This window comes from Aspergillus viridinutans, assembly GCF_018404265.1.
Source record: "Aspergillus viridinutans IFM 47045 DNA, scaffold_5, whole genome shotgun sequence".
Classification (NCBI taxonomy): Eukaryota; Fungi; Ascomycota; class Eurotiomycetes; order Eurotiales; family Aspergillaceae; genus Aspergillus; species Aspergillus viridinutans.
In genome coordinates, this window is record NW_025091221.1 from 2636289 (window position 1) to 2655400 (window position 19112).

General features: G+C 48.3%; 6 protein-coding genes across 6 annotated transcripts; 4 read left to right on the forward strand and 2 right to left on the reverse strand.

Moving 5' to 3' along the window:
* Positions 1–1438: 1438 nt before the first annotated feature.
* On the forward strand, positions 1439–3692 carry Aspvir_007838 (uncharacterized protein; the record flags this gene model as incomplete). Its single annotated transcript, XM_043271015.1, has 3 exons — positions 1439–1656; positions 1714–3390; positions 3446–3692. The coding sequence occupies 3 exons, from the start codon at positions 1439–1441 to the stop codon at positions 3690–3692; spliced, it is 2142 nt and encodes a 713-aa protein (XP_043126950.1).
* A 2946-nt stretch (positions 3693–6638) lies between these two features.
* Positions 6639–7908, forward strand: Aspvir_007839 (uncharacterized protein; the record flags this gene model as incomplete). Its single annotated transcript, XM_043271016.1, has 2 exons — positions 6639–6645; positions 6737–7908. 2 exons carry the CDS (start codon positions 6639–6641, stop codon positions 7906–7908), a joined length of 1179 nt encoding a protein of 392 aa, XP_043126951.1.
* A 2210-nt stretch (positions 7909–10118) lies between these two features.
* phoC (putative cyclin dependent kinase inhibitor Pho81) lies at positions 10119–14271 on the forward strand (the record flags this gene model as incomplete). Its single annotated transcript, XM_043271017.1, has 10 exons — positions 10119–10237; positions 10615–10699; positions 10761–10880; positions 10937–10987; positions 11055–11195; positions 11266–11313; positions 11377–11394; positions 11474–13712; positions 13775–13944; positions 14056–14271. The coding sequence occupies 10 exons, from the start codon at positions 10119–10121 to the stop codon at positions 14269–14271; spliced, it is 3207 nt and encodes a 1068-aa protein (XP_043126952.1).
* Positions 14272–14832: 561 nt separating this feature from the next.
* Positions 14833–15671, reverse strand: Aspvir_007841 (FAM210 family protein; the record flags this gene model as incomplete). The annotated part of the gene is made up of 2 exons (XM_043271018.1): positions 14833–14984; positions 15065–15671. 2 exons carry the CDS (start codon positions 15669–15671, stop codon positions 14833–14835), a joined length of 759 nt encoding a protein of 252 aa, XP_043126953.1.
* A 533-nt stretch (positions 15672–16204) lies between these two features.
* On the forward strand, positions 16205–17164 carry Aspvir_007842 (mitochondrial 54S ribosomal protein uL3m; the record flags this gene model as incomplete). The annotated part of the gene is made up of 2 exons (XM_043271019.1): positions 16205–17000; positions 17067–17164. The coding sequence occupies 2 exons, from the start codon at positions 16205–16207 to the stop codon at positions 17162–17164; spliced, it is 894 nt and encodes a 297-aa protein (XP_043126954.1).
* Positions 17165–17439: 275 nt separating this feature from the next.
* On the reverse strand, positions 17440–18063 carry Aspvir_007843 (cytochrome c oxidase assembly factor 1 family protein; the record flags this gene model as incomplete). The annotated part of the gene is made up of 2 exons (XM_043271020.1): positions 17440–17532; positions 17596–18063. The coding sequence occupies 2 exons, from the start codon at positions 18061–18063 to the stop codon at positions 17440–17442; spliced, it is 561 nt and encodes a 186-aa protein (XP_043126955.1).
* Positions 18064–19112: the final 1049 nt, after the last annotated feature.

Genomic DNA, 19112 nt, shown 5'->3' on the forward strand with positions numbered 1-19112 from the left:
TCATACAGAGTACCTCTCATAACAGATGCAGGAATCTTATAGATAGTCTAGACTCTGTCCATCACTAACACAAGAAGTCTTACCCCTGAACCAACCTGCTAATAATATATACTTTACAAAGCCACCAATAATTTCCAATTAAGGGGGTTCAAGTGGGGCTAATGAAACCTTTGGCTGTTCATCCCGTCGCCACTTCTCAGGTACCAAACTTGTATGATTGGTATCTGTACCTGACTAGTGGTACAAGAGTGTGCTTTACCTCTTACAGTTCCTGTCTCTCAACAAAAGCAAGAGAGAATAGACCAATCGTAATCTCCTGGAGTGCAGAGGCGGTATTATGTATGGAGTATGTACAGATTATCGAGTACAAAGTACAGCAGTACTTGACATGGACTACCTGCAAAGTAAGCTACCTGGAGAGGCGCAGGATCTCTGACTCCTTACCTTTACCTGTATTCTAGGTACTGAGGCACCTGGTTCATACACAGTCGTGCCTGAAATCTACTCCCACGACTGTACTGTGTTAAGCTACCTATGGCTGGATGTGTACGGCAAGGTACCTACCTACATAGTTAATGAACATAGAAAGCTTATAGAACTTCATCATCATAAAACAATCAGGGCCAATGCTGAATTTCACCTTACCAGAGAATCTACATGTTGGCTATAATTATTGTTATGGATCTTGAATATTACCTCTAGGCGAAACTAGGTAGGGAGAGGTATGGACAAGCTTAGCACAAGTGTGACCAAGGTAGTACAAGTATTGTTGTTATTACTCGGTACTGTTTCCTCATCTTTGCACTAACCTCACTTGCTAGTCCAGTATTTTGCTATCTCTCCTTAGTCGTTGACCCCTTGGTCGCTCTCTCTTTTGTTGTTCTTTTTCTTCCATTATTGTTATCATCCTATCCATTCCTTTTTGCTTGCTTGCCGATTCAGTTTCTCTAGTCTTTTCCCGCTACCCTCCCTACCTTCCAACTTGGTCTCCTCGCGGAGATCATTCACACTCATTTATTCAAGTCTGCTGGTCTTCAGCTTCCGCTCTTTTAGGGGAAAAAGCCGTTCCCGTTCGCTCCTTGGTCGATCGGTGTCAATTTCGGCAGCGCATCTGCCTTCGTTAGCCTGCTAATCCAATCTGTCCATCGATATTCTCACAGCTCTGGCCTGTCTATAAGCCTTTCTTTTTGCTCAGCTAATGTCACCTGTACTCTTACATTCATGATTAGAGGTCGTCGATTGCCGGATTTGATCGCTGCTCCTCGCAATTCATTGCAAACCCCGCCCCTTCGAATCAATCCGACGACTATAGGGGTCCACTGAGCTTGGAGATCTTTGTATCGGCCGTCCGACTCAAAAAGTCATTGAGACCAGACGAGTTAGGACGACCATGCATCATCATCGCCAACATCAACATTTTCCCAGTCATGGAATCCACATGGCCGTGCGATCCCCGCCGCGCCGACCAGACATTGTGCCTCGAGACCGTGTGCCTCTCTTGGTTGGCACCGAAGATCCAACCCTTGTGAAAAGGGTGCCTTCGACATCTACGACGACCGCAAGCTCCCGTTGTCCTGAGGGTGACACCTCCAGTGCATGCGAGAAATATACAAATTCGGCCAGTACAACGACCTTGCCGATAGTACTAGGCGCAGTGTACGTGGAGTTCTCATTCTTCGTCTGTTTCTTACGCATGGGCTGATGAGCAACCAGAATCCCAATTATATGCGCCATTATCGTCCTGTTTTATCTGCATCGGCGGAATGTGAAGAAGCTCCGGCAGGAAGATGCCAATGACAAGCATAAATCTCTCGATTTTGGCTTAGATTTGGAACCCAGAGCTGGGTCTAAACCAATGACGCAGGCAGAGAAAGGGAGCAACCTGCATGCCAAAGGAATGTCCCTCGACATAGGCCCAAGCCCCTATCTCCTTCCTCCTGGTCTGCATGGTTCTCGGGAGTCGTTACACTCCCTTTCAAGATCTATGATTGGTGACGACGATAAATACCGCCATGCAAGCTCATTCCTCGGTGATAATGCATCTGTCAGATCGCAGCCGAGGGGATTCCACGATGACACGTCGGCATTCTCCAGATCGCAGAGTAAAGCCAGCCTGCGAGGAGATGACATGAACCAAGGTTTACTGCAGAACGCCCAGAGAATTTCGCGTTCGTCACCGCCACTGTATAATGCTCCTTCGGACGGTGGTAGCTTGCACAGTCCGCTGGGCCAAGGAAATGGGCAGGATGTGGGGTTGCAGTTGAATCTCCCGCGCAGTTTGAGCCCCGTTCACATACCGGGAGTCAGTGGTAGCCGTGGAACAAGTCCAGCACCAGGTGGCCATGCCGACGGCGGCGAGGACATATCATCGTCGGAGGCCCGCCATGGCAATTTGCCTCAACAACCTCCCAAGAACGCCATGGACCCTTCAATGGACCCTTCATTGGACCTGCATCTCGGCACTCGTGCACAACAGAGTCGTCCCATTCATGAAGCTCTGCCGACTAGTTTTGACTCGGCTGCGCCTTCAAAGCAGTCACCATCCTTGCCAACACCTCGGATTTCACTTCCTGTGAGCGATGCAGCGAGCGACTATGGTGATAATAGAAAGTCTTATCCTGAGATCCCGGCAGTGAATGTCTACGGGGCCGAAGATGCCCAGAAGCGTGACGCGGCCCCAAATCATGCAGCAGCTCCTGCTATCCCTCAGGAGCCGCTGCAGTCTCAGAATCAAAGCCTTGATGTTCGTCGTGACACACGTAGATTCACCCTGGGACTTCGCCCTCTGCCTCCGGAGGATCCATCAGACAATCCTGAGCAGCGTGCCAACCGTATTCGGTCGTTTTACAAGGAGTACTTCGACGAGTCTAAGACGGGCAGGGAAACCATATACGAGGACTACGGTCCAGAATACTTTCAGGACGATGGTTACGTCTACGATCCTACCACTGGTGAATACTATGATTCAGTTCCAGCACCATTCGCTGAGCCCGTCAATCGTCGTGCCATGACGCCGCCTCCACGCGCACCACCCCGCTTCCAAGGAGCTGCCAGGCATATGGCTACAGGCTCTGTGGGTGGTGCCAGCGATCGGTCCAACTATCCGGGACCTCGTGCTTTCTCTTCGGCTTCTCATCGGTTGCCCGGGCCTCGAGCTCCTCGCAAGCCAATGCCGCCCCCGTCACCACTTCAAGTTCTACCTTCTCCTCACTTGCTGAAAGAGGATTCCCTTATGATCGCTGCCGAGTATGCCCCAGGCATGAACTTCAAAGACAAAAAAGAAGGACGAGCAGAGACACCTCTTGGTGGACTGCGGCCTTACACTCCGGTAGCACCTGCTCGTACACCTCTTGCCTCCGCTTTCGATGAGCTCGCACCGATACCCAGCCCGTAAGTCTGTGTATTTCAGTAAAATCTGGATCACAAAAACTAACAATCTCCTTAGGCATGCATTGCGTAAATCAGGAACCTTCGATAACCTTGATTTCGCGCCTCCGCCTCGCTTCAAGAACGCAGAGACCGCAAGCGACGCCGGCAGCATTCATAGCAACCGCACAGGAATCTCTGCCGCTCATTTGCATAACATTCGCACGGGTGCGTATCGTGTCAGCCGGCTTCCTCCAGGGACTGTAGGCACGAAAGACGACTTGATGTCCAATCTTCGTCCATCATGGGATATGCGGCAAACATAGAAAGCTTCGTCAAGATTTGATCTTCTGTTCCTCCAGGTGATGAATATCTTTCCACAATGTCGCGCTAGGGTACTTCACGACCTTTCTCTTGTTATTTCTTCCGAAATGGGCGCTGTCTCCCCAGAGACTGGGATCAATGTTACTCGCAATCCTACGTCCATGGCGTACATAAGATATATGAAGCTGGATCTTTTTTTCTTTTCTATTTTCCGATCTTCCTATCTACTTTTTCAAGGCTCTGGCGGCATCCCTTTCCAAGTGTGAAACCTGAGATGCCGTCCGTGAATGGGGCTTTGTTCTGTTAGTGTGACTGATCATTTCCAGCTTTCCGCGTACTGTTCTTTAGAACAGTGAGTCGAGCATGGCTTTGTGCCGTCAGGCGTCTCAGGCTCTATTGTTTGAATTCTTTTCCTTTTTTGAGCGGCGCAAGTCTGGCTCGTTGAGAAATAGAATAGGTATACTTGAAATTCTTTCAACTGGTGCTGTCTCCGCACCTGATATCATCTTTCAAGTATTAGAGGGGAATATGATGGCTCCTTGGTTTGGACTCTGGCCCCAGCCGGTAAATCAACTTTCTGTTTTGAATATCTGGATTCAGAGCGACAGTGGCTCTACATAGGGAGATCATCAAGCTCCTCCATATGGTGTGTTCATCTGAATAGCAATGTGTCCTGACACTTCCCCATTTCCAGTCTGCAGATATATCGGATATTACTACAACACCTGCTTCTCTCAAGCAGCACCTTTTACGTAGAACATGCGAGTGACAGACTTGGAAAGAGTGGAAGTGAACAAATAGCATGTCAATGCAAGACCACGTGAATAGATTTATCAGGATTATCCACGGGGAGAATGGGCTTGACAACTCTAGCCTCCTGATGAGTAAGTGCGGAGGTATGAAGAGCTGCTGGTTAGTCATATTTATTATTGTAGTGAACTGTAGCCTTGGTTCCGGAGAGGGATTCCCTTCGTCCATGGTACAAAATTATCAGGTAACTCCGGTGAGAGGTAAGTAGTTATATGCTCAGTACTGTTGACTGTAGTCCTGATCCCATCCATGGATATGGGCTAAGGTGATCCGGTCTGCGCAACGGATTAGGATTGTGGCCTGAGAGTATCTCATAATTATCTGATCTGAACCATAAAGTCTACCTGCGAAAAAGCGTGTACAAAATATTCGGCAGTTGCTTTTCCATACTTCAATGTGAGGGCAACCTCGGAGAATTATTAGATACGCAGAAAAGATTGAGGAGGACGGGGGAAGTGAGAGAAACATACTTTGTAAGAAAGTAGGGCTAATGCTGACAGTGAGATACAACGAAAATAGAAAAACATTAATAATGCTGTTATTCGGTCATTCGTTACATGACCTAGGTATCCATATCAGTACTACCTACCTAACTAATAGAGGAATCCGTTTGGTTTTCCACCAATCAAAGCTGATATTCTACTTCAAGACTCAGGTACCTAATGCTCTGGGCCACCAAGCACATGTCTGTAAGGTAGACAACGAATAGACACTCATCTAGAAACTGATTTACAGAGTAAATACTGGGGTAGAAAAGGTGATAACTACCTGCTGCTGTGTATGTAGTCTACAGATCAAGCGAACTAATTCCTTTGTGGATACCGTTGACGCAAACATTAAATAAAAGGCCACGCCGGTAGATGTTTGTTTGGTAAAAGAAGATCCCGCTGCTGAGAGCATTGAGAAACTAACTTTACCTCCTTGTAATATATGAAAACGACCTTTATATTGAATATACATGCTGGTTGCGGGAAAGACTGCAGCAGTAACTCCGCACTTCCATTCCTAAAAAAGTACACGGAAGTACTTAATCCATTCGCCGCATGGCCGCATTTGTCTTTTGCTAATAATACCGGAGAATTCCATGGGCCTGTGGTGAATGGTAATCAATGACAACAAGCTCACCTAATTCAGTACCCTAGTGGTACCTAACTACTGTTGGACACATTTGCTTTAGATAATGTACAAAATAGTTTTATTTAGCTACAGTCTTAATTGAAGTCAGAGCAATTGCGAGAATTTCTAATAGGTGCTAGTTTTGAAAATAGAAGACTTTAATATGTTAATAAATAGCTAGACACTACTGTACCAGAGACTCAGTACGCATATTTGCCAACAGGAAGATATGTACTGAATATGGCTCTCTTAAGAGGAAGTAGAAGAATTTGAGCCCACCTAAAAGTCACTAGGAATGAATACCACTAGAGAAACCGGCTTTAACAATCTATTCATGATCCATGATCCATCTGTATTTTTACTAGATATTCTCTGCATCTCCACTCTCATTTCAATTCATTCCCTTTCTTCTAACTCGCTTTTCCTTCGTCCTTCGAACCGTTTCCTTTCTCAAACGGTGGAATTAACCTTATCATTGCCATTATATTGTACCTATTATCATCTATCTCCGGTCGCTGTCTTGCACTATCATCTCATGAAGCCTGTGTAGGTACCTGTCAGGTTTGGTCTTTCCTGACGTTTCCATTTCCTTTTGCCCCTGATCATCATCAACCGTCCGTCGGCCTCAATTCTGACCACCTCTGACGGCAACTCCTATAATCGCTGTGCGCGCACGATCGTTTACTGTGTCGTGTTCGACAGCCACTCTTTATCATTTCTTCTCTCACTCATTATTATCGGGTTTCATTTCTTATACTTTCATCTCTCCCCCAATTGTTAATGGGACTTCGGGCCCAGGCTCGCCCTCCACGAAATCACGGTCGGTCAACCTTCGGTCTGCTGATATTCCCAAGAAACGTCGAGAAAGTGAATTGCTCGACCCTGTATCTCAGTTGGAAGGGACGTCGCGTCAAAAGACAAGACAACTGTACCCACGGTGTCAACGCGTCTGGACTTTTGAGTTAGATTTCTCTTGGAAAGAGAATTTTCTGGTCGTACTAGCTCAGGAGAGCCACTGAATAATGTCTGGTATGGATTAGCCAGCCTGCTCACGATGGTCCCCTCTACTATCAGAATTGTCGTTCAATCGTGATCAGGCGGTCAATTAACTATTTTATAGGAACAGCACAGGCGGCTCCGACGAGCGCCACGACCGAAACAACTGCTGAGCAGACGCCGAGTGCACCCACGACGTCCTCGACCACCTCATCGACAACTTCCACAACGTCCACGCCGACAGAACCGTCAACGACTAGCACTACAAGTAGTACTAGCACTTCAAGCACGACAAGCACTTCATCCACCACTACTGCACAGACCACACAGTCCACCAGTTCCGAGACCTCTCGAATCCCCGACAGCGTCACCACATCTATCACTACTGCACCACCTGCCAATACACATACTGGGCCGACGACCGTTTACGTTACTTCGACGGAATCTACGTCTCAAACTCTCCCGACAGGAAATTCAGCCAATGGAGTGACAACTACATCATCTGGATCGTCAGCGACTGCATCGTCTACAGGAGGAAGCTCGGGTGGTTCTGGACTTACTGCTGGTGGCACAATCGCTGTAGCGGTAGTCGTACCTGTCGTCTCCGTAGCTTTGATCATCCTAGCTGCCTTGTACTTCTGGCGCAAATGGAAGGCAAAGAAAGCGGCGGAGGAAGAACGAAGAAAAGAGGTGGAGGAGTACGGATTCAACCCAAATAACGATCCGACACTACCGCCCATCATGGGTGGCGGCGCTGCATACGAACCCAAGGAGGACACATCCGGATATCGGGGATGGGGAACGACTTCCGCTGGCCGCAAAGCATCGACGAATTTGTCGAGCGGCGCCGGGGCGGGATTAGCTATGTCGGAAGCTGGAAGTGCACCTGGCTATCATCACGCTGCAACTCCGAGCGACGGTACCATCCAATTTTCCGAAGGACAGATGCAAGAAACCGAACCAATCGGGGTCTTGGGGGCTGCTCCTGCAGCTTCTAATAATCGCACCACTGACATCCACCGTGGTCCGTCCAATGCTTCGTCGGCTTACTCCGCAGCCAATAGATCCGAGGCCTCGGAAGAAAGCCATATGTCTGGCACCCATCCGACTGGTGTCTTCTACGAGGATAATCCGTACTATAGTGATATGCAAGGGCAGTACGGGGCTTATGGAGACGGTCCATATGTCCCGAATCAGCCTGTGATTCGAGATGTCCAGGCCCGGCGCAATACGCGGATCGAGAACCCGGCGGTCTTCCCACGACAAGGAAACGCTGGCATCGCCCAAAACTTCTGAAAGAATGATATGAAGTCACTGTGTCTTTGCCGATTATGGTAGGGTCCTGACCAGTGCTTCTGCTGCGGCCGCAGGACACTGACGAAGCACTCGAATTGATATCAGCTGGCCTCTCCCACCTGCCGATCAATTGGTTTGGCATTATCTTGTGCCGTCAACATTTATGTCTCGTTCAATCACGATTCGCCGATCTTGTTTTCTTCGCTCAAACCCGTCTTCTTGGACTTACTTCTCTTTCCTCTTCTCATTGTTTTCATAGCCCATTCTTTGAGGATTTTTCCATGATTCCTTCACTCGATTTATCTTTTGTTCTAACAGTTCGCTTATGTTCATGAGATCCTGTATTCCCGCTCCTAAGGCACCGTCTTTTCCTCTTTGTTTTCTTTGCCAGGTTTATATACCGCTGGGCTCTCTTCTGGCCGCTTGCCTGCTGTTGCTTCGCATTTTTGGTTTGATATCCGAGATATTGGAGATTCCGAACCGGCTCCAGGCGTGCATGAACATCTCCAGTTCCATGGTCATCTGCGTTCCATGTTATTCGTTGACTTTTCTGGATCGAGTTTATGGGGTCAAGTTACACTGCTTGCATCTTACCTTTGTATATTTGGATGCAATGGTCCTGTAATTCCTCTGAGAGAGTTGCACATTAAAATACATACAATGTCATCCTTGTACTTTCGTCAGCCATGTTCGTTGTATATTCCCTTAATCGCTTTCTAGCGCCGGTGTGGAGTATTCCAAATGTGGTAGGAGCCACCGGTCTAGCCAACAGCCTACACAGACAATCGGCATGAGTGTAGTAAACGACAGAACACTGCGAGAGGCTGTCTATGAGAAGGCCGGCATAAGTAGTTAATCTTCTTGGCTACTGATGAGTAGTATTAAATATATCAAGCAGGGATCAGCGCAGCGGCGGCAACGCCGTGAACTATGAAGAGTTTAAAGTAGATACTAAGACTCCATAATATGCACTCTGACATCAGATGACGATCAGAGACTTGGGCTTGAGACCCTGTGTACGTCATATAGAATGGCAATCTGCAGAACTCGGAAGCTACCTAGTAAGGTATGGAGAGAGATAACTGCTAAGGTGAATTACCGGACCTACCATAGAATGTATTATCTGCGACTTACAAATCATCCTTGAAGTGTGGCCGGCCCGTGGTAATAATGTACCTGCCCACCTAGGTTCCAACTAATCCATCTGAACGGAATACCTGCATTGATAATAGGTACCTACTACGTAGGTCTATATACCATACAAGTTGTGAAAACCGGCGATATGTGTCTGAGGGAAGTAGACATGACTCGGATGATCAGATCATCAAGCGTTCACTCAAAGTAGCTAAGCCCTCAAAGTGGTGGCTACCTTACTGAACCCTATGTCTCAGACAACCGCCGCGTTTAGCAGACCGAGTGAAGCGAGAGTACTCCATAAAAGTAGACAGATTTTCTTAGCCATAGCTGCCAGACGGATTTGGCAGGACACGTTGCCCTCGAACAGCCTATGGTTGGTGTCTGTCACTAACTAACTATCTCACTCTGAGTAAGTCAGCAACAACTAATTAGAATCAAAAAGGAATAGTCTTCTTGATCGGCTATATTAGCTTTTGGTGTGGCAGCCCTCAATCCATGAAGCAGAGAAATCCGACAGATGCTGGCTGTTCACATAGTTAGAACGTGGGCAGATCTGCCGTGGTGATTGGCTGCCGCATTCATCTACCAGAGGTCCCCACTCTCTTGTTCGGCCTTAGTAAGGGCGTTAGTACATACCTTAGTTTCTCCTGTCCTGCGGCGAGAGCTTACCTAGGTACTCCGTGGATACTCTGGTACATACTGCCCTTGCTCGCTATCAGTAATATAATCGCCGTCAAATCGTCTCGATTTTCCTAATTATTATATATTATTATTATCTGGTCTCAACCCTGTCCCAACTTGCTTTAACCCGTCTAGACAAGCGGGGTCAAAAAAGCCCCTCCCAAGGGCATTGTTAGCCCGCAATTGCCAGCGAGTCCCCAATGACGAGGTCCTACCTTCCAAATTACTACTACTATTATTTTGACACTTGACGGCACTCTATAGACATTACCTCCCAATCTGCCTCTCGTGCTCTTTCCTTCCTACTCTGGGTCTTCAACCAACAGGGACCCTTACAACAGATGTCCGGCCTCCCCCTCTTTCATTTCTCTTGATTCTCTGGTCCGATCCGGATGTGTGCATTCTTGATTCTCTCCGCCTTCGAGCTCGAAACCATCACATTGCGAGGATCAGTGGCCTCTAATTTGTATAACCGGACAACTCCTACCGATATTGTTTCTATTCCTACTACGTACCGCCACTGACGATTCGGACTGTCCTCTTGACCCACTCGACTATTCGTCCTCATCGTCCATCTGTCGTCGTCTCGAGCTTAGAGAGGGGCAGGGAATTCGCTCCTCCTTTCCTCCCGGATTGACCAGTTCATTCCCTTCTTCTGCTTGCAGGCGATCAATTGACGCTGTACGATCTGCTATTGCCAATACCCGGGTTTCATTGTTCGACACTGATCGCCAGTAAGAGTATTCGCCGGTCCAAGGATCATTTACTTTCACACGAGAACTTCTCAAGATGTAGGTTCCGGCGGCGCATCAGGAATCCTGTTTTGATGGCGCAAGTAATACTGCTTTCAGGACGTTTATGGAGCTGACTATTATTTTTAATATATAGGAAGTTCGGGAAGCAGATTCAACGAAGGCAGCTTGATCTTCCGGAGTACGCCGCCAGCTTCGTGAACTACAAGGCTCTGAAGAAGGTCGGTCCATTTTATATGCAGACACTGGCTTCCTTATTACTGACTAACTTTCTGTGAATAGCTCATAAAGCAACTGAGCGCGACACCCAAATTGCCCGCGCAGGCTACTGTTGCAGGACAGGATGCTCCCGATGCGCAAGCCGCCCTTCGCGCAAATAAGGAAGTGTTCTTTTTTCGACTTGTATGGATTTGCAACCACCGATGGATGTGACAAATACTCAGTAACCGTCAATATAGGAGCGTGAGATTGAAAAAGTTAATACCTTTTACTTGCAGAAAGAATCCGAGGTTTGAATGTCCTGTCCTATCGGGCAAAACGCGTGTCCCTATATGACGATGGCTGACTGGAGGATAGTTCTCTCTGCGCTTGAAAACCCTCCTGGACAAGAAACGAGTTGTTCAGTCTCGGGCAGTGTCGCACTCCAAGGTTCCAGCCAATTTCGTAGCCTTGATCGAAGGGTTTCAACAGTTCGATGGCGACTTGAACAAATTACAAGTGGGTGTGCCTGATTGGAATTAATTTTTCGGCTCTGTGGTGCTAATGCGGTGTATCTTCTCTGCGATAGCAATTTGTCGCAATAAATGAGACTGCCATGTCCAAAATTCTGAAAAAGGTTCGTCACTCAAACCGGAGAGGTTGACAAAATACTGGAAACGGTGACTGATGAAATATGTAGTGGGATAAAACATCAAAGGTTGGAACGGCTTTATTCTCTTTGTGTTCGGTGCTACCCTTTCCCCGTGCCCCATACTCACAAATCATTCTTTTGGCAGTCTCGCATGAAGGAGCTGTATCTCCATCGAGCCGTCGAAGTGCAACCCTGTTTCAATCGAGACGTCTTGCGTGATCTTTCAGACCGAGCAACAACAGCCCGCCTAGAACTCGAAGCATGGGCGGAAGGTGAAAATATCCAGTTTGATACAGCCCGGCCAGCCGACCGGGTTGGTCCGCCTTTTGGGACGGACGAGGAAGATCTCGATGCGCAAATCCTGCAATCTGCCACTACCGGCAATCTGCAAACCCTGCGCGAGTGGACAGCGAAGCTTCATACTGCCCCCGATGCCCGAGATCGTGCGACTCGTGCCTTTCTCTCAGCAATCAACGAATACTCCGATGAAGTGCTTGTAGTTCTTCTAGAGAGTGGATTGGTTGATATCAATGCCGAAGATGATATTAATGAAAGAAATTGCTTACATGAAGCCGCCATTTCAGGGCGAGACTTTGTTTTCAAGACAGGTATCTCAGCAGGGGTTGATGTGTCTAGGTCAGATGTGTACGGCAGGATTCCTCTGCATTATGCTTGTATGCATGGTCGCGTTGATATGGTGCGCGAGCTGTTGGCTGCTGGTCCTGATACAGTTGACACCGCGGATCACAACAATTTTACACCGTTAATTCATAGCATCGTCAAGGATCAGTTGGCATGTGCTGAGCAGCTTCTCCAGCACAATGCTCGCATTGGACCGGCATCAGAATCAGACCATATTCCTCTAAACCTCGCCTGCCAGCACGGATCAATACCGATAGTCAAAATGCTTCTCGAACGAAATGCCCAATTGCTTCCGGATGCAGAGGGACTCTACCCTCAGCACATGGTTGCCCGTGCTTCCCAGCCGCCAGAACTATTGCTCCTTCTCAAACAGCATGGAGCTGATATGGACCAGAGGGACAAGTTGTATCAATGGACACCGCTTTTCCATGCAGCGAGTGAAGGTTGTGTGAATTGTTTACGCACCCTACTAGAACTCGGAGTCGACGCCAGTGCTGTCGATGAGAAAGGACTGTCCGCGATGTACTATGCCGCATGGGAAGGACATCTGGAATGCATGCTCCTTCTGTGGTCTCATCGTAGTGAGTCACAATCAGCTCAAAAGCCCCTCGATATCCTCAATGGCTTGAGGTTGCAGGAACCAAGTTCCACTACCATGAATCACGAGATAGCGGCGTCGGGTGACATGGACACTGCTGATGGCATTCCTGACCTTTCCCTGCCCCCACCCATCATTCCTTTGAGACGCTACGGACACAACTTCCTGGATAAGAAGGTATTCGTCCAAATTCTATTCGAGCCAGGTAGCACAGGCTCGCTTTGCTTTGACCAAGCAGGTCGCCATCCTGCTGCTCGGTTAACCATTTCCTCGAAGCTTTCTGATTTAATCCCTCGCACAATAATGCTCCCTATTCAGGAAGATTCGAGGACCATCTCATTTCACGTCGATAACCTAGAATCATTTGCTGTTGATTTTGAGGTCTTTCCTACCTTTGGTTCGAAAGTGATTGCGAAAAGCGTCGCTCTACCTACTGTGTTTAGAGCCGAAAAATCCAGTACCGGGTCGTGTACTCTGCCACTCTTTGATCCTAGACTACGCTCAATCGGCCAGTTACGGTTCGGCTTTCAAGTCATCAAACCTTACCATGGTGATCCTCTCGAGATTACGCACTTTGCGACATATTGGAAGGCGACCAGTGCGCTCGACTCTGAACACAATGGCCTGGTGACAGGGTCTAGCTTGTCAGGGGATCATGTTCAGTTATTTGTACAGCTCACCAGGGACGGGATACCTGTGCTCTATCCGCGATTCACCATTCAGCATCATAGCGTGGAAATACCCATCTGCCACCTGTCATTCAATGAATTCAAGTCGGTCGGCGCTGAGAGAGGCGTGAATCAAGCTGAGACGATACAGTTCCTGCAAGAGAACGCTACCAACAGTATTGCACAAACCCATCGTCTCCTTGCAGCATCCTTCTTTTCCTTGCGGGAAGTACTGCGGCACCTTCCGATCAGCGTCAGCGTCAATCTATCTATTCTCTATCCGTCACCTGCCGAAGAACAAGACCTGAATATGACATCTCTAGCCGACGTCAATAGCTTCGCGGATGCTATTCTGACTGAGGTATTCGATCATGCGCGTGTTGCAAGAGACCACAATCCGGACTTCTTACGTTCTGTGGTGTTTACCTCGTATAATCATAATATATGTACAGCTCTTAACTGGAAGCAGCCGAACTGTAAGTGATCGCCATCGCGCATGCCTTTATTTCTATGACTAATCTTGAGCTCCATCTATTAGTTCCTGTACTTCTTTGCAATGATCTCGGCCAAATTCGGGACTTGGCTCGGGATATTGGGTCCTTGCCAGATATAGACAGCAGTGGCCGAGCATCAATGTCAATCAAGGAGTCAGCACGTATTGCGCAGAGCAACAACTTCATGGGCTTAATATGTCGCTCTAGTCTTCTGGTACGTCGTTATTCCGCCTTTCATTATCGCGTACCCACAACGTCACAACGCACATTCGGCACCAAAGAGTGAGAGATTTAGAGCTAACATAACGTCCCTGATGTGTTATAGAATGTTGTCCCAGCGCTTGTGGAAACAATCAAAGGCCTTGGTCTTGTCCTTGTAGCCGATACATCCGACGAAGATGAAGAACCGGAGAGAAAAAATCCTCTGGCAGCTGCTGATACGATGGGCGTCGCTGAGTGGGCATACCGAATGCCTGACGGCGTTAACGGTGTTATGAAAGCCAACGGCATTCTGAGATTCAACGACATGATTGACATGTAATGCTCTGCCTCTTTGTCTCTTGTCTCGATCAGTTATATTATCTTCCATATTTTCGCCATCTTTGATCAACCTTGGGTGATGTTCATTGAGTCGTTGTAGACATGTGATTGCTTTTTTCAATCCCCGAGGGCCTTTAAACGTCATTTGTCGCTAGTCTCCTTATTTTCGCTTTTCTACTGTTTGGCGTCCCCGGTGTCTCTTCCTATCTATGGAATCGCTTTTGTCTCTACCGGGGAGCGAAGTCAATGTCCGGCTATATCATGTCTACTTTTCTTCTTTTGCATATCAACTCTATTGGTTACTGTTCAACAGCATCGCTTGAGAGGAATACCCCGGCTGGAATTGTACAAGTGAGCAAGAATATGGTGCGACGTCTCTTTGATATTAGATTTTGCAGCTACAGCCATTTATAATACACCTTCTAGTCTCACAGTCGCTATGCCAATAAGAATAAAGAGTAGAGAAGACAGTATTTGCAAAGACATGATCATCTTCCACAGTAGGAACCTAGTGCTCAACGACGTGTTCGAAGTGCGACTTCGCAAGGAGCGATTCCGGAGCTTACATGCCCCTTGGCCTCCGCTTCGCGAGATCCCACCCCCATACTCTTAGGACCTTGACGACTTTGGGGGTGATGGCGGCGGTGAGGGGTACGCGAATGAAGATTAGACTCTTGTGAACTGCATACGCCAGGGCGAGCTGAGTCCACAGACCTGCGCAAAGAAAAGAACGTACGGATCAGCAAAACTTCAGAGAAGAGATGGGGATTAAGACAAGTCAGGGGACACCATACTGGCTCCGTCGCCATTATTCTTCTTCTGAGCTTCTGTGGTTTGCTGGCCAGACTGGGTAGCTGAGACCTCGTCCTGGCTCTGTTCCTCCGGTGCAGACTTTGCTCCAAATAAGCCTTTCACTGTTTCGACGACAACATGTTCGTAGTGGCCTATTCGTTCTGCGCCCAGCTGGCGGACCGCAATGAAACAGAAGGGAAAATCCATGGCTGATAACAACAGGTAAACACCCAGCGCAGCCCAGCCATACTCCCGGGACAGCTTTTTCAGCCGCTGAGACAGCGAGCCTGATTCAGCCGGCCGTGCCGATTGATTCGCCCTCGATGAATTGAATCGCCGGAAGGTTGACCGTTGCAGAGTGCTGGAGGGATTGTATGTAAAATTAGTAGTTGACCCCGATCGGCGGGAAAAGAATCGATAGTGTAGATTGGGCTTCCAAGCGGGGGAGGAAGCAAATGCATGATGAGACGGGAATGAAGCAACTACATTGGGCGTAAACAGCGTCTGTGGAAATGTGACATTCTTTCTGACAGATAATGAGGGCGCATGGCCGGCTTGACCGATGAAGTGCGAAAACCACCGCGGTGTAGATATGAATCTCAAGGACATGATTAAGAGGGAATTGCAGGAGCCAAGCTGTTGATCAATTGCTTTAGAAGGTTGAAAAGACAGGCTGAAGAGCACCTATGAGGAGTTGATGCTTTCACTCTTAATGACGTGCCACCAAGGGAAGAAAATAATAAGTTATCAATTGAGGATTCGATACAGTTTCCGGTTCTCGGCGTGCCGATACGTCCGGGCACCGGGATGACACACTCTGCATGATTCTGTTGTGCAGGCGACGGATACACCTGGATAAGGACTTCGCCTGGACTTAGCATGATGAAAGTCCGTTTCAATAACTTACTTCCATCTGGACCATTCCTTTATCATCTGTACTAGTTCTTGGTGAAGAGATCCTCCCAGTAATCACTCCCATTGGCTGTTTGTATATTTACCCGATATTGACACCTCAGGCAAAAAGCTCTTGACCGCCTTAGCCCTTCTCCGTACGCTCTCCGCAGTTGGGAAAATCTCAAAAGAAAGCCGAAGGGAGAGACTGTTTCGATTATCATTGAATCACCAGTCAAACGATACTCATCATGCCACCCCGACTGTCAAGGAAGCTGACGCAGCTTCCCATTCTCTTCCTGGGTCCTCAATCGCTCACTATCACTGGCAATGTGTCTGTACGATCTTTCGGCATAAAATCATTAAATCCACCTAAACCCTCTCGGTTCAATATCGGTCCTGAATTACCTGTGCTTAAGTCGACGACCACAGCTGCTTTGGAACGCAAGGCGAATACCCTACCTCTTCGGACCGGTGCCGTCGCTATCAAGAAAGGAATGACCGCTGTATACGATGCCGAAACTGGGAAACGCATCGCTTGCACTGTTCTGCAGCTCGATCGAGTACAAGTCGTTTCACACAAGACAAGACAGACGCATGGCTATAATGCCGTTCAGGTCGGTGCCGGTTGGAAGCATCCCAGCAATGTGACGAAGTCACTCTTAGGCCATTTTTCGACCAACGGTGTCTCGCCAAAGAGACACGTTTACGAGTTCCGAGTCAAAGATGAGAGTGGCCTCTTACCTGTCGGCCAAATAATCAATGCAAACTGGTTTCAGGAAGGTCAGTATGTCGATGCGCGGTCCAACTCTAAGGGTAAAGGGTTCGCCGGTGTGATGAAGCGACACGGCTTTCACGGACAGGACCGCAGTCACGGTGTCAGTTTAACCCATCGGTCGCTTGGTTCAGCGGGGCCTAGTCAAGGTGGTGGTTCCAGAGTGTATCCTGGAAAGAAAATGGCGGGAAACATGGGTAATGAGCAAAATACTGTACAGAACTTGAAGGTCCTTAAGGTCGACGCAGAGAGCGGTATTGTCGTTGTCAACGGTATGTTTTCTGCTACCCAGCGTTCAATACAGCATTGTTGAATGGTCGATATTGATCTTGTTTCAGGTTCCGTCAGCGGGCCCAAAGGATGCGTAGTCAGGATTCAGGACGCTATCAAAAAGCCCTGGCCAAATGTTGCGCCTGTATCCGAATCGACTGCATAGCCCACGAGGAGATATTGGAGTCTTGATCCCTTCAATGTACTATTACACTATCCTGTTTCTAGAGCGGCGTCTGTATATGATACATAAATGATATCCTGTTTGGCATTTCCTCCGAATCACTCGAACGGTCTCTCCACACGCTATAGCCGGTGGAGCTGACTGTCCGAAGCCCAAAAAACGCCTAATCCTATGCATGAAGGTTACTCCGTTGTACAAACCTATAAAAATCATGTGTGCCAATGATCCTTGGTGGGGTTCTGTGTCCGAATGATGGTTCAATTGCTTTGGCGAAAAGGGTCGCTGTCATGGTCAAGTAGCTGCACGACTTGACCGTCCTCCGTCTCTAGGCTCCATTCTTCAGTGCGGAACTGTTCAGATGCGACAACTGTTAGCTGGGTCTTCAAAGTGGTGTATGAGGCAGAGTCACGCACAAAGCTCATGCGGTCCGGCCTAATGCTTCGGAACCGCATTTTTCCTTGACTCTTTGTCCCCTTCACCCAGAAGGAGATATCAATACGACCATGAAGCTGATTCATTTCCCCGCTAATCCACGGTATCTTTTGAGCAAAGTAGATCTCGTCTCCGAGGATTTCCCGTGCACGAGGTGACGTTCGAAGGGCATATAGCGTGCTGCTCACGACGCTCGACGACGACTTCTGGTAATTAAATATGCCAAGCATTGCAGCTCCCACGACTACCACAAATATCGGCAGCGTCTTGATCCATCGGCGCTTCTCAGTATTGATAGAAGGAAGCTCTCGATCCGCCCGTCGCTCCATCAAAGGGCCCGAGTTGGCCTTGGGGGCGGGGATAAGACTGCGGTGAGGAGGCATATTGCGGCGACGAAACAGGAAGGCTTGTGGGACGCCAATGCGCCTTTGCGCAGTATGAAGCGCCATTGTCAGATCAGTTGTGAGGAACTAACAGGAGCAGAGAAAGGACGAGTAACAAGTAGGCAACCGTCATGCAGTGAGTGGTAGCCCAGGTGGTACGGAGTAGAATGTTTCGCACCAGCGACTACCTAAACGAACAAAGTTGCCAAACAAGGCAAACCAACCCTCCGGGATCCTGAGCCAGCGCCGTTGTACGTCATGCTGGATCGTCCTAGGAGCTCTTTCTGCTCTGTTCCCAAAGAGTTACCTCAACGTATCGGTCAATACAGCTAGACGTCTGATTGATGGCTACTACAAGACTTCGCAAAGCGTTTCGCTACCCTGACGATTCAGGCGATGATGAACAGGGCCGAGAAGAGCTGGACGAAGAAGGTCTGTTCTGTCTTTTCATAATGGCATATAATATATACTGATAGGAATTTGTAGAACAAGACCTTGTAATTAGACAATTACAGGCACGGAATGACAAGCGGAATTCTGAGTATACTGTGAACACTTCTCTATCCTCGTTGACATTGTCAACGCAGAAATCAGAGCTAAACATGATGATGCATGTAGATCATCTTCTCGGTCATTCCCCTCTTGTCAGCAATGATATACGTCCCACCGATTATCTCAAGCTCATCGACTTTACCTGAACGACTTCTCTCCATTCTGAGTGTCATTTCTCTGTTGTTAACGGCCTATACTATGAAGTATCATGCAATCGAGCGTCCAGATCCCAAAGGGAAAAGGCCAATGACAAAGACAGACCTCATCATGTCTGTCCAAAAATATGCCATCCCTACTAACGTTGCATTGTGTGCATTATTGGCGCTTGCGTCTATAATGGCCTCGCCGACTGCCGTCGTCACATATTCCATTCCGGCAGGTGAGTCTCCGGCCCGCCACTGTCTACTGACCGGCATGTTCTGCCCTCAAGTGCGAGAGCTTATGCGCCACAGCAATACTCGCGACCATTTTGATAGCGCGGAAAGTAATGGCGTCCGTCGACATAAGGCATCTTGAGAACCTCCGCTATGATTACAAGGGCGCCTAGGCGAATCCTGCGCGTG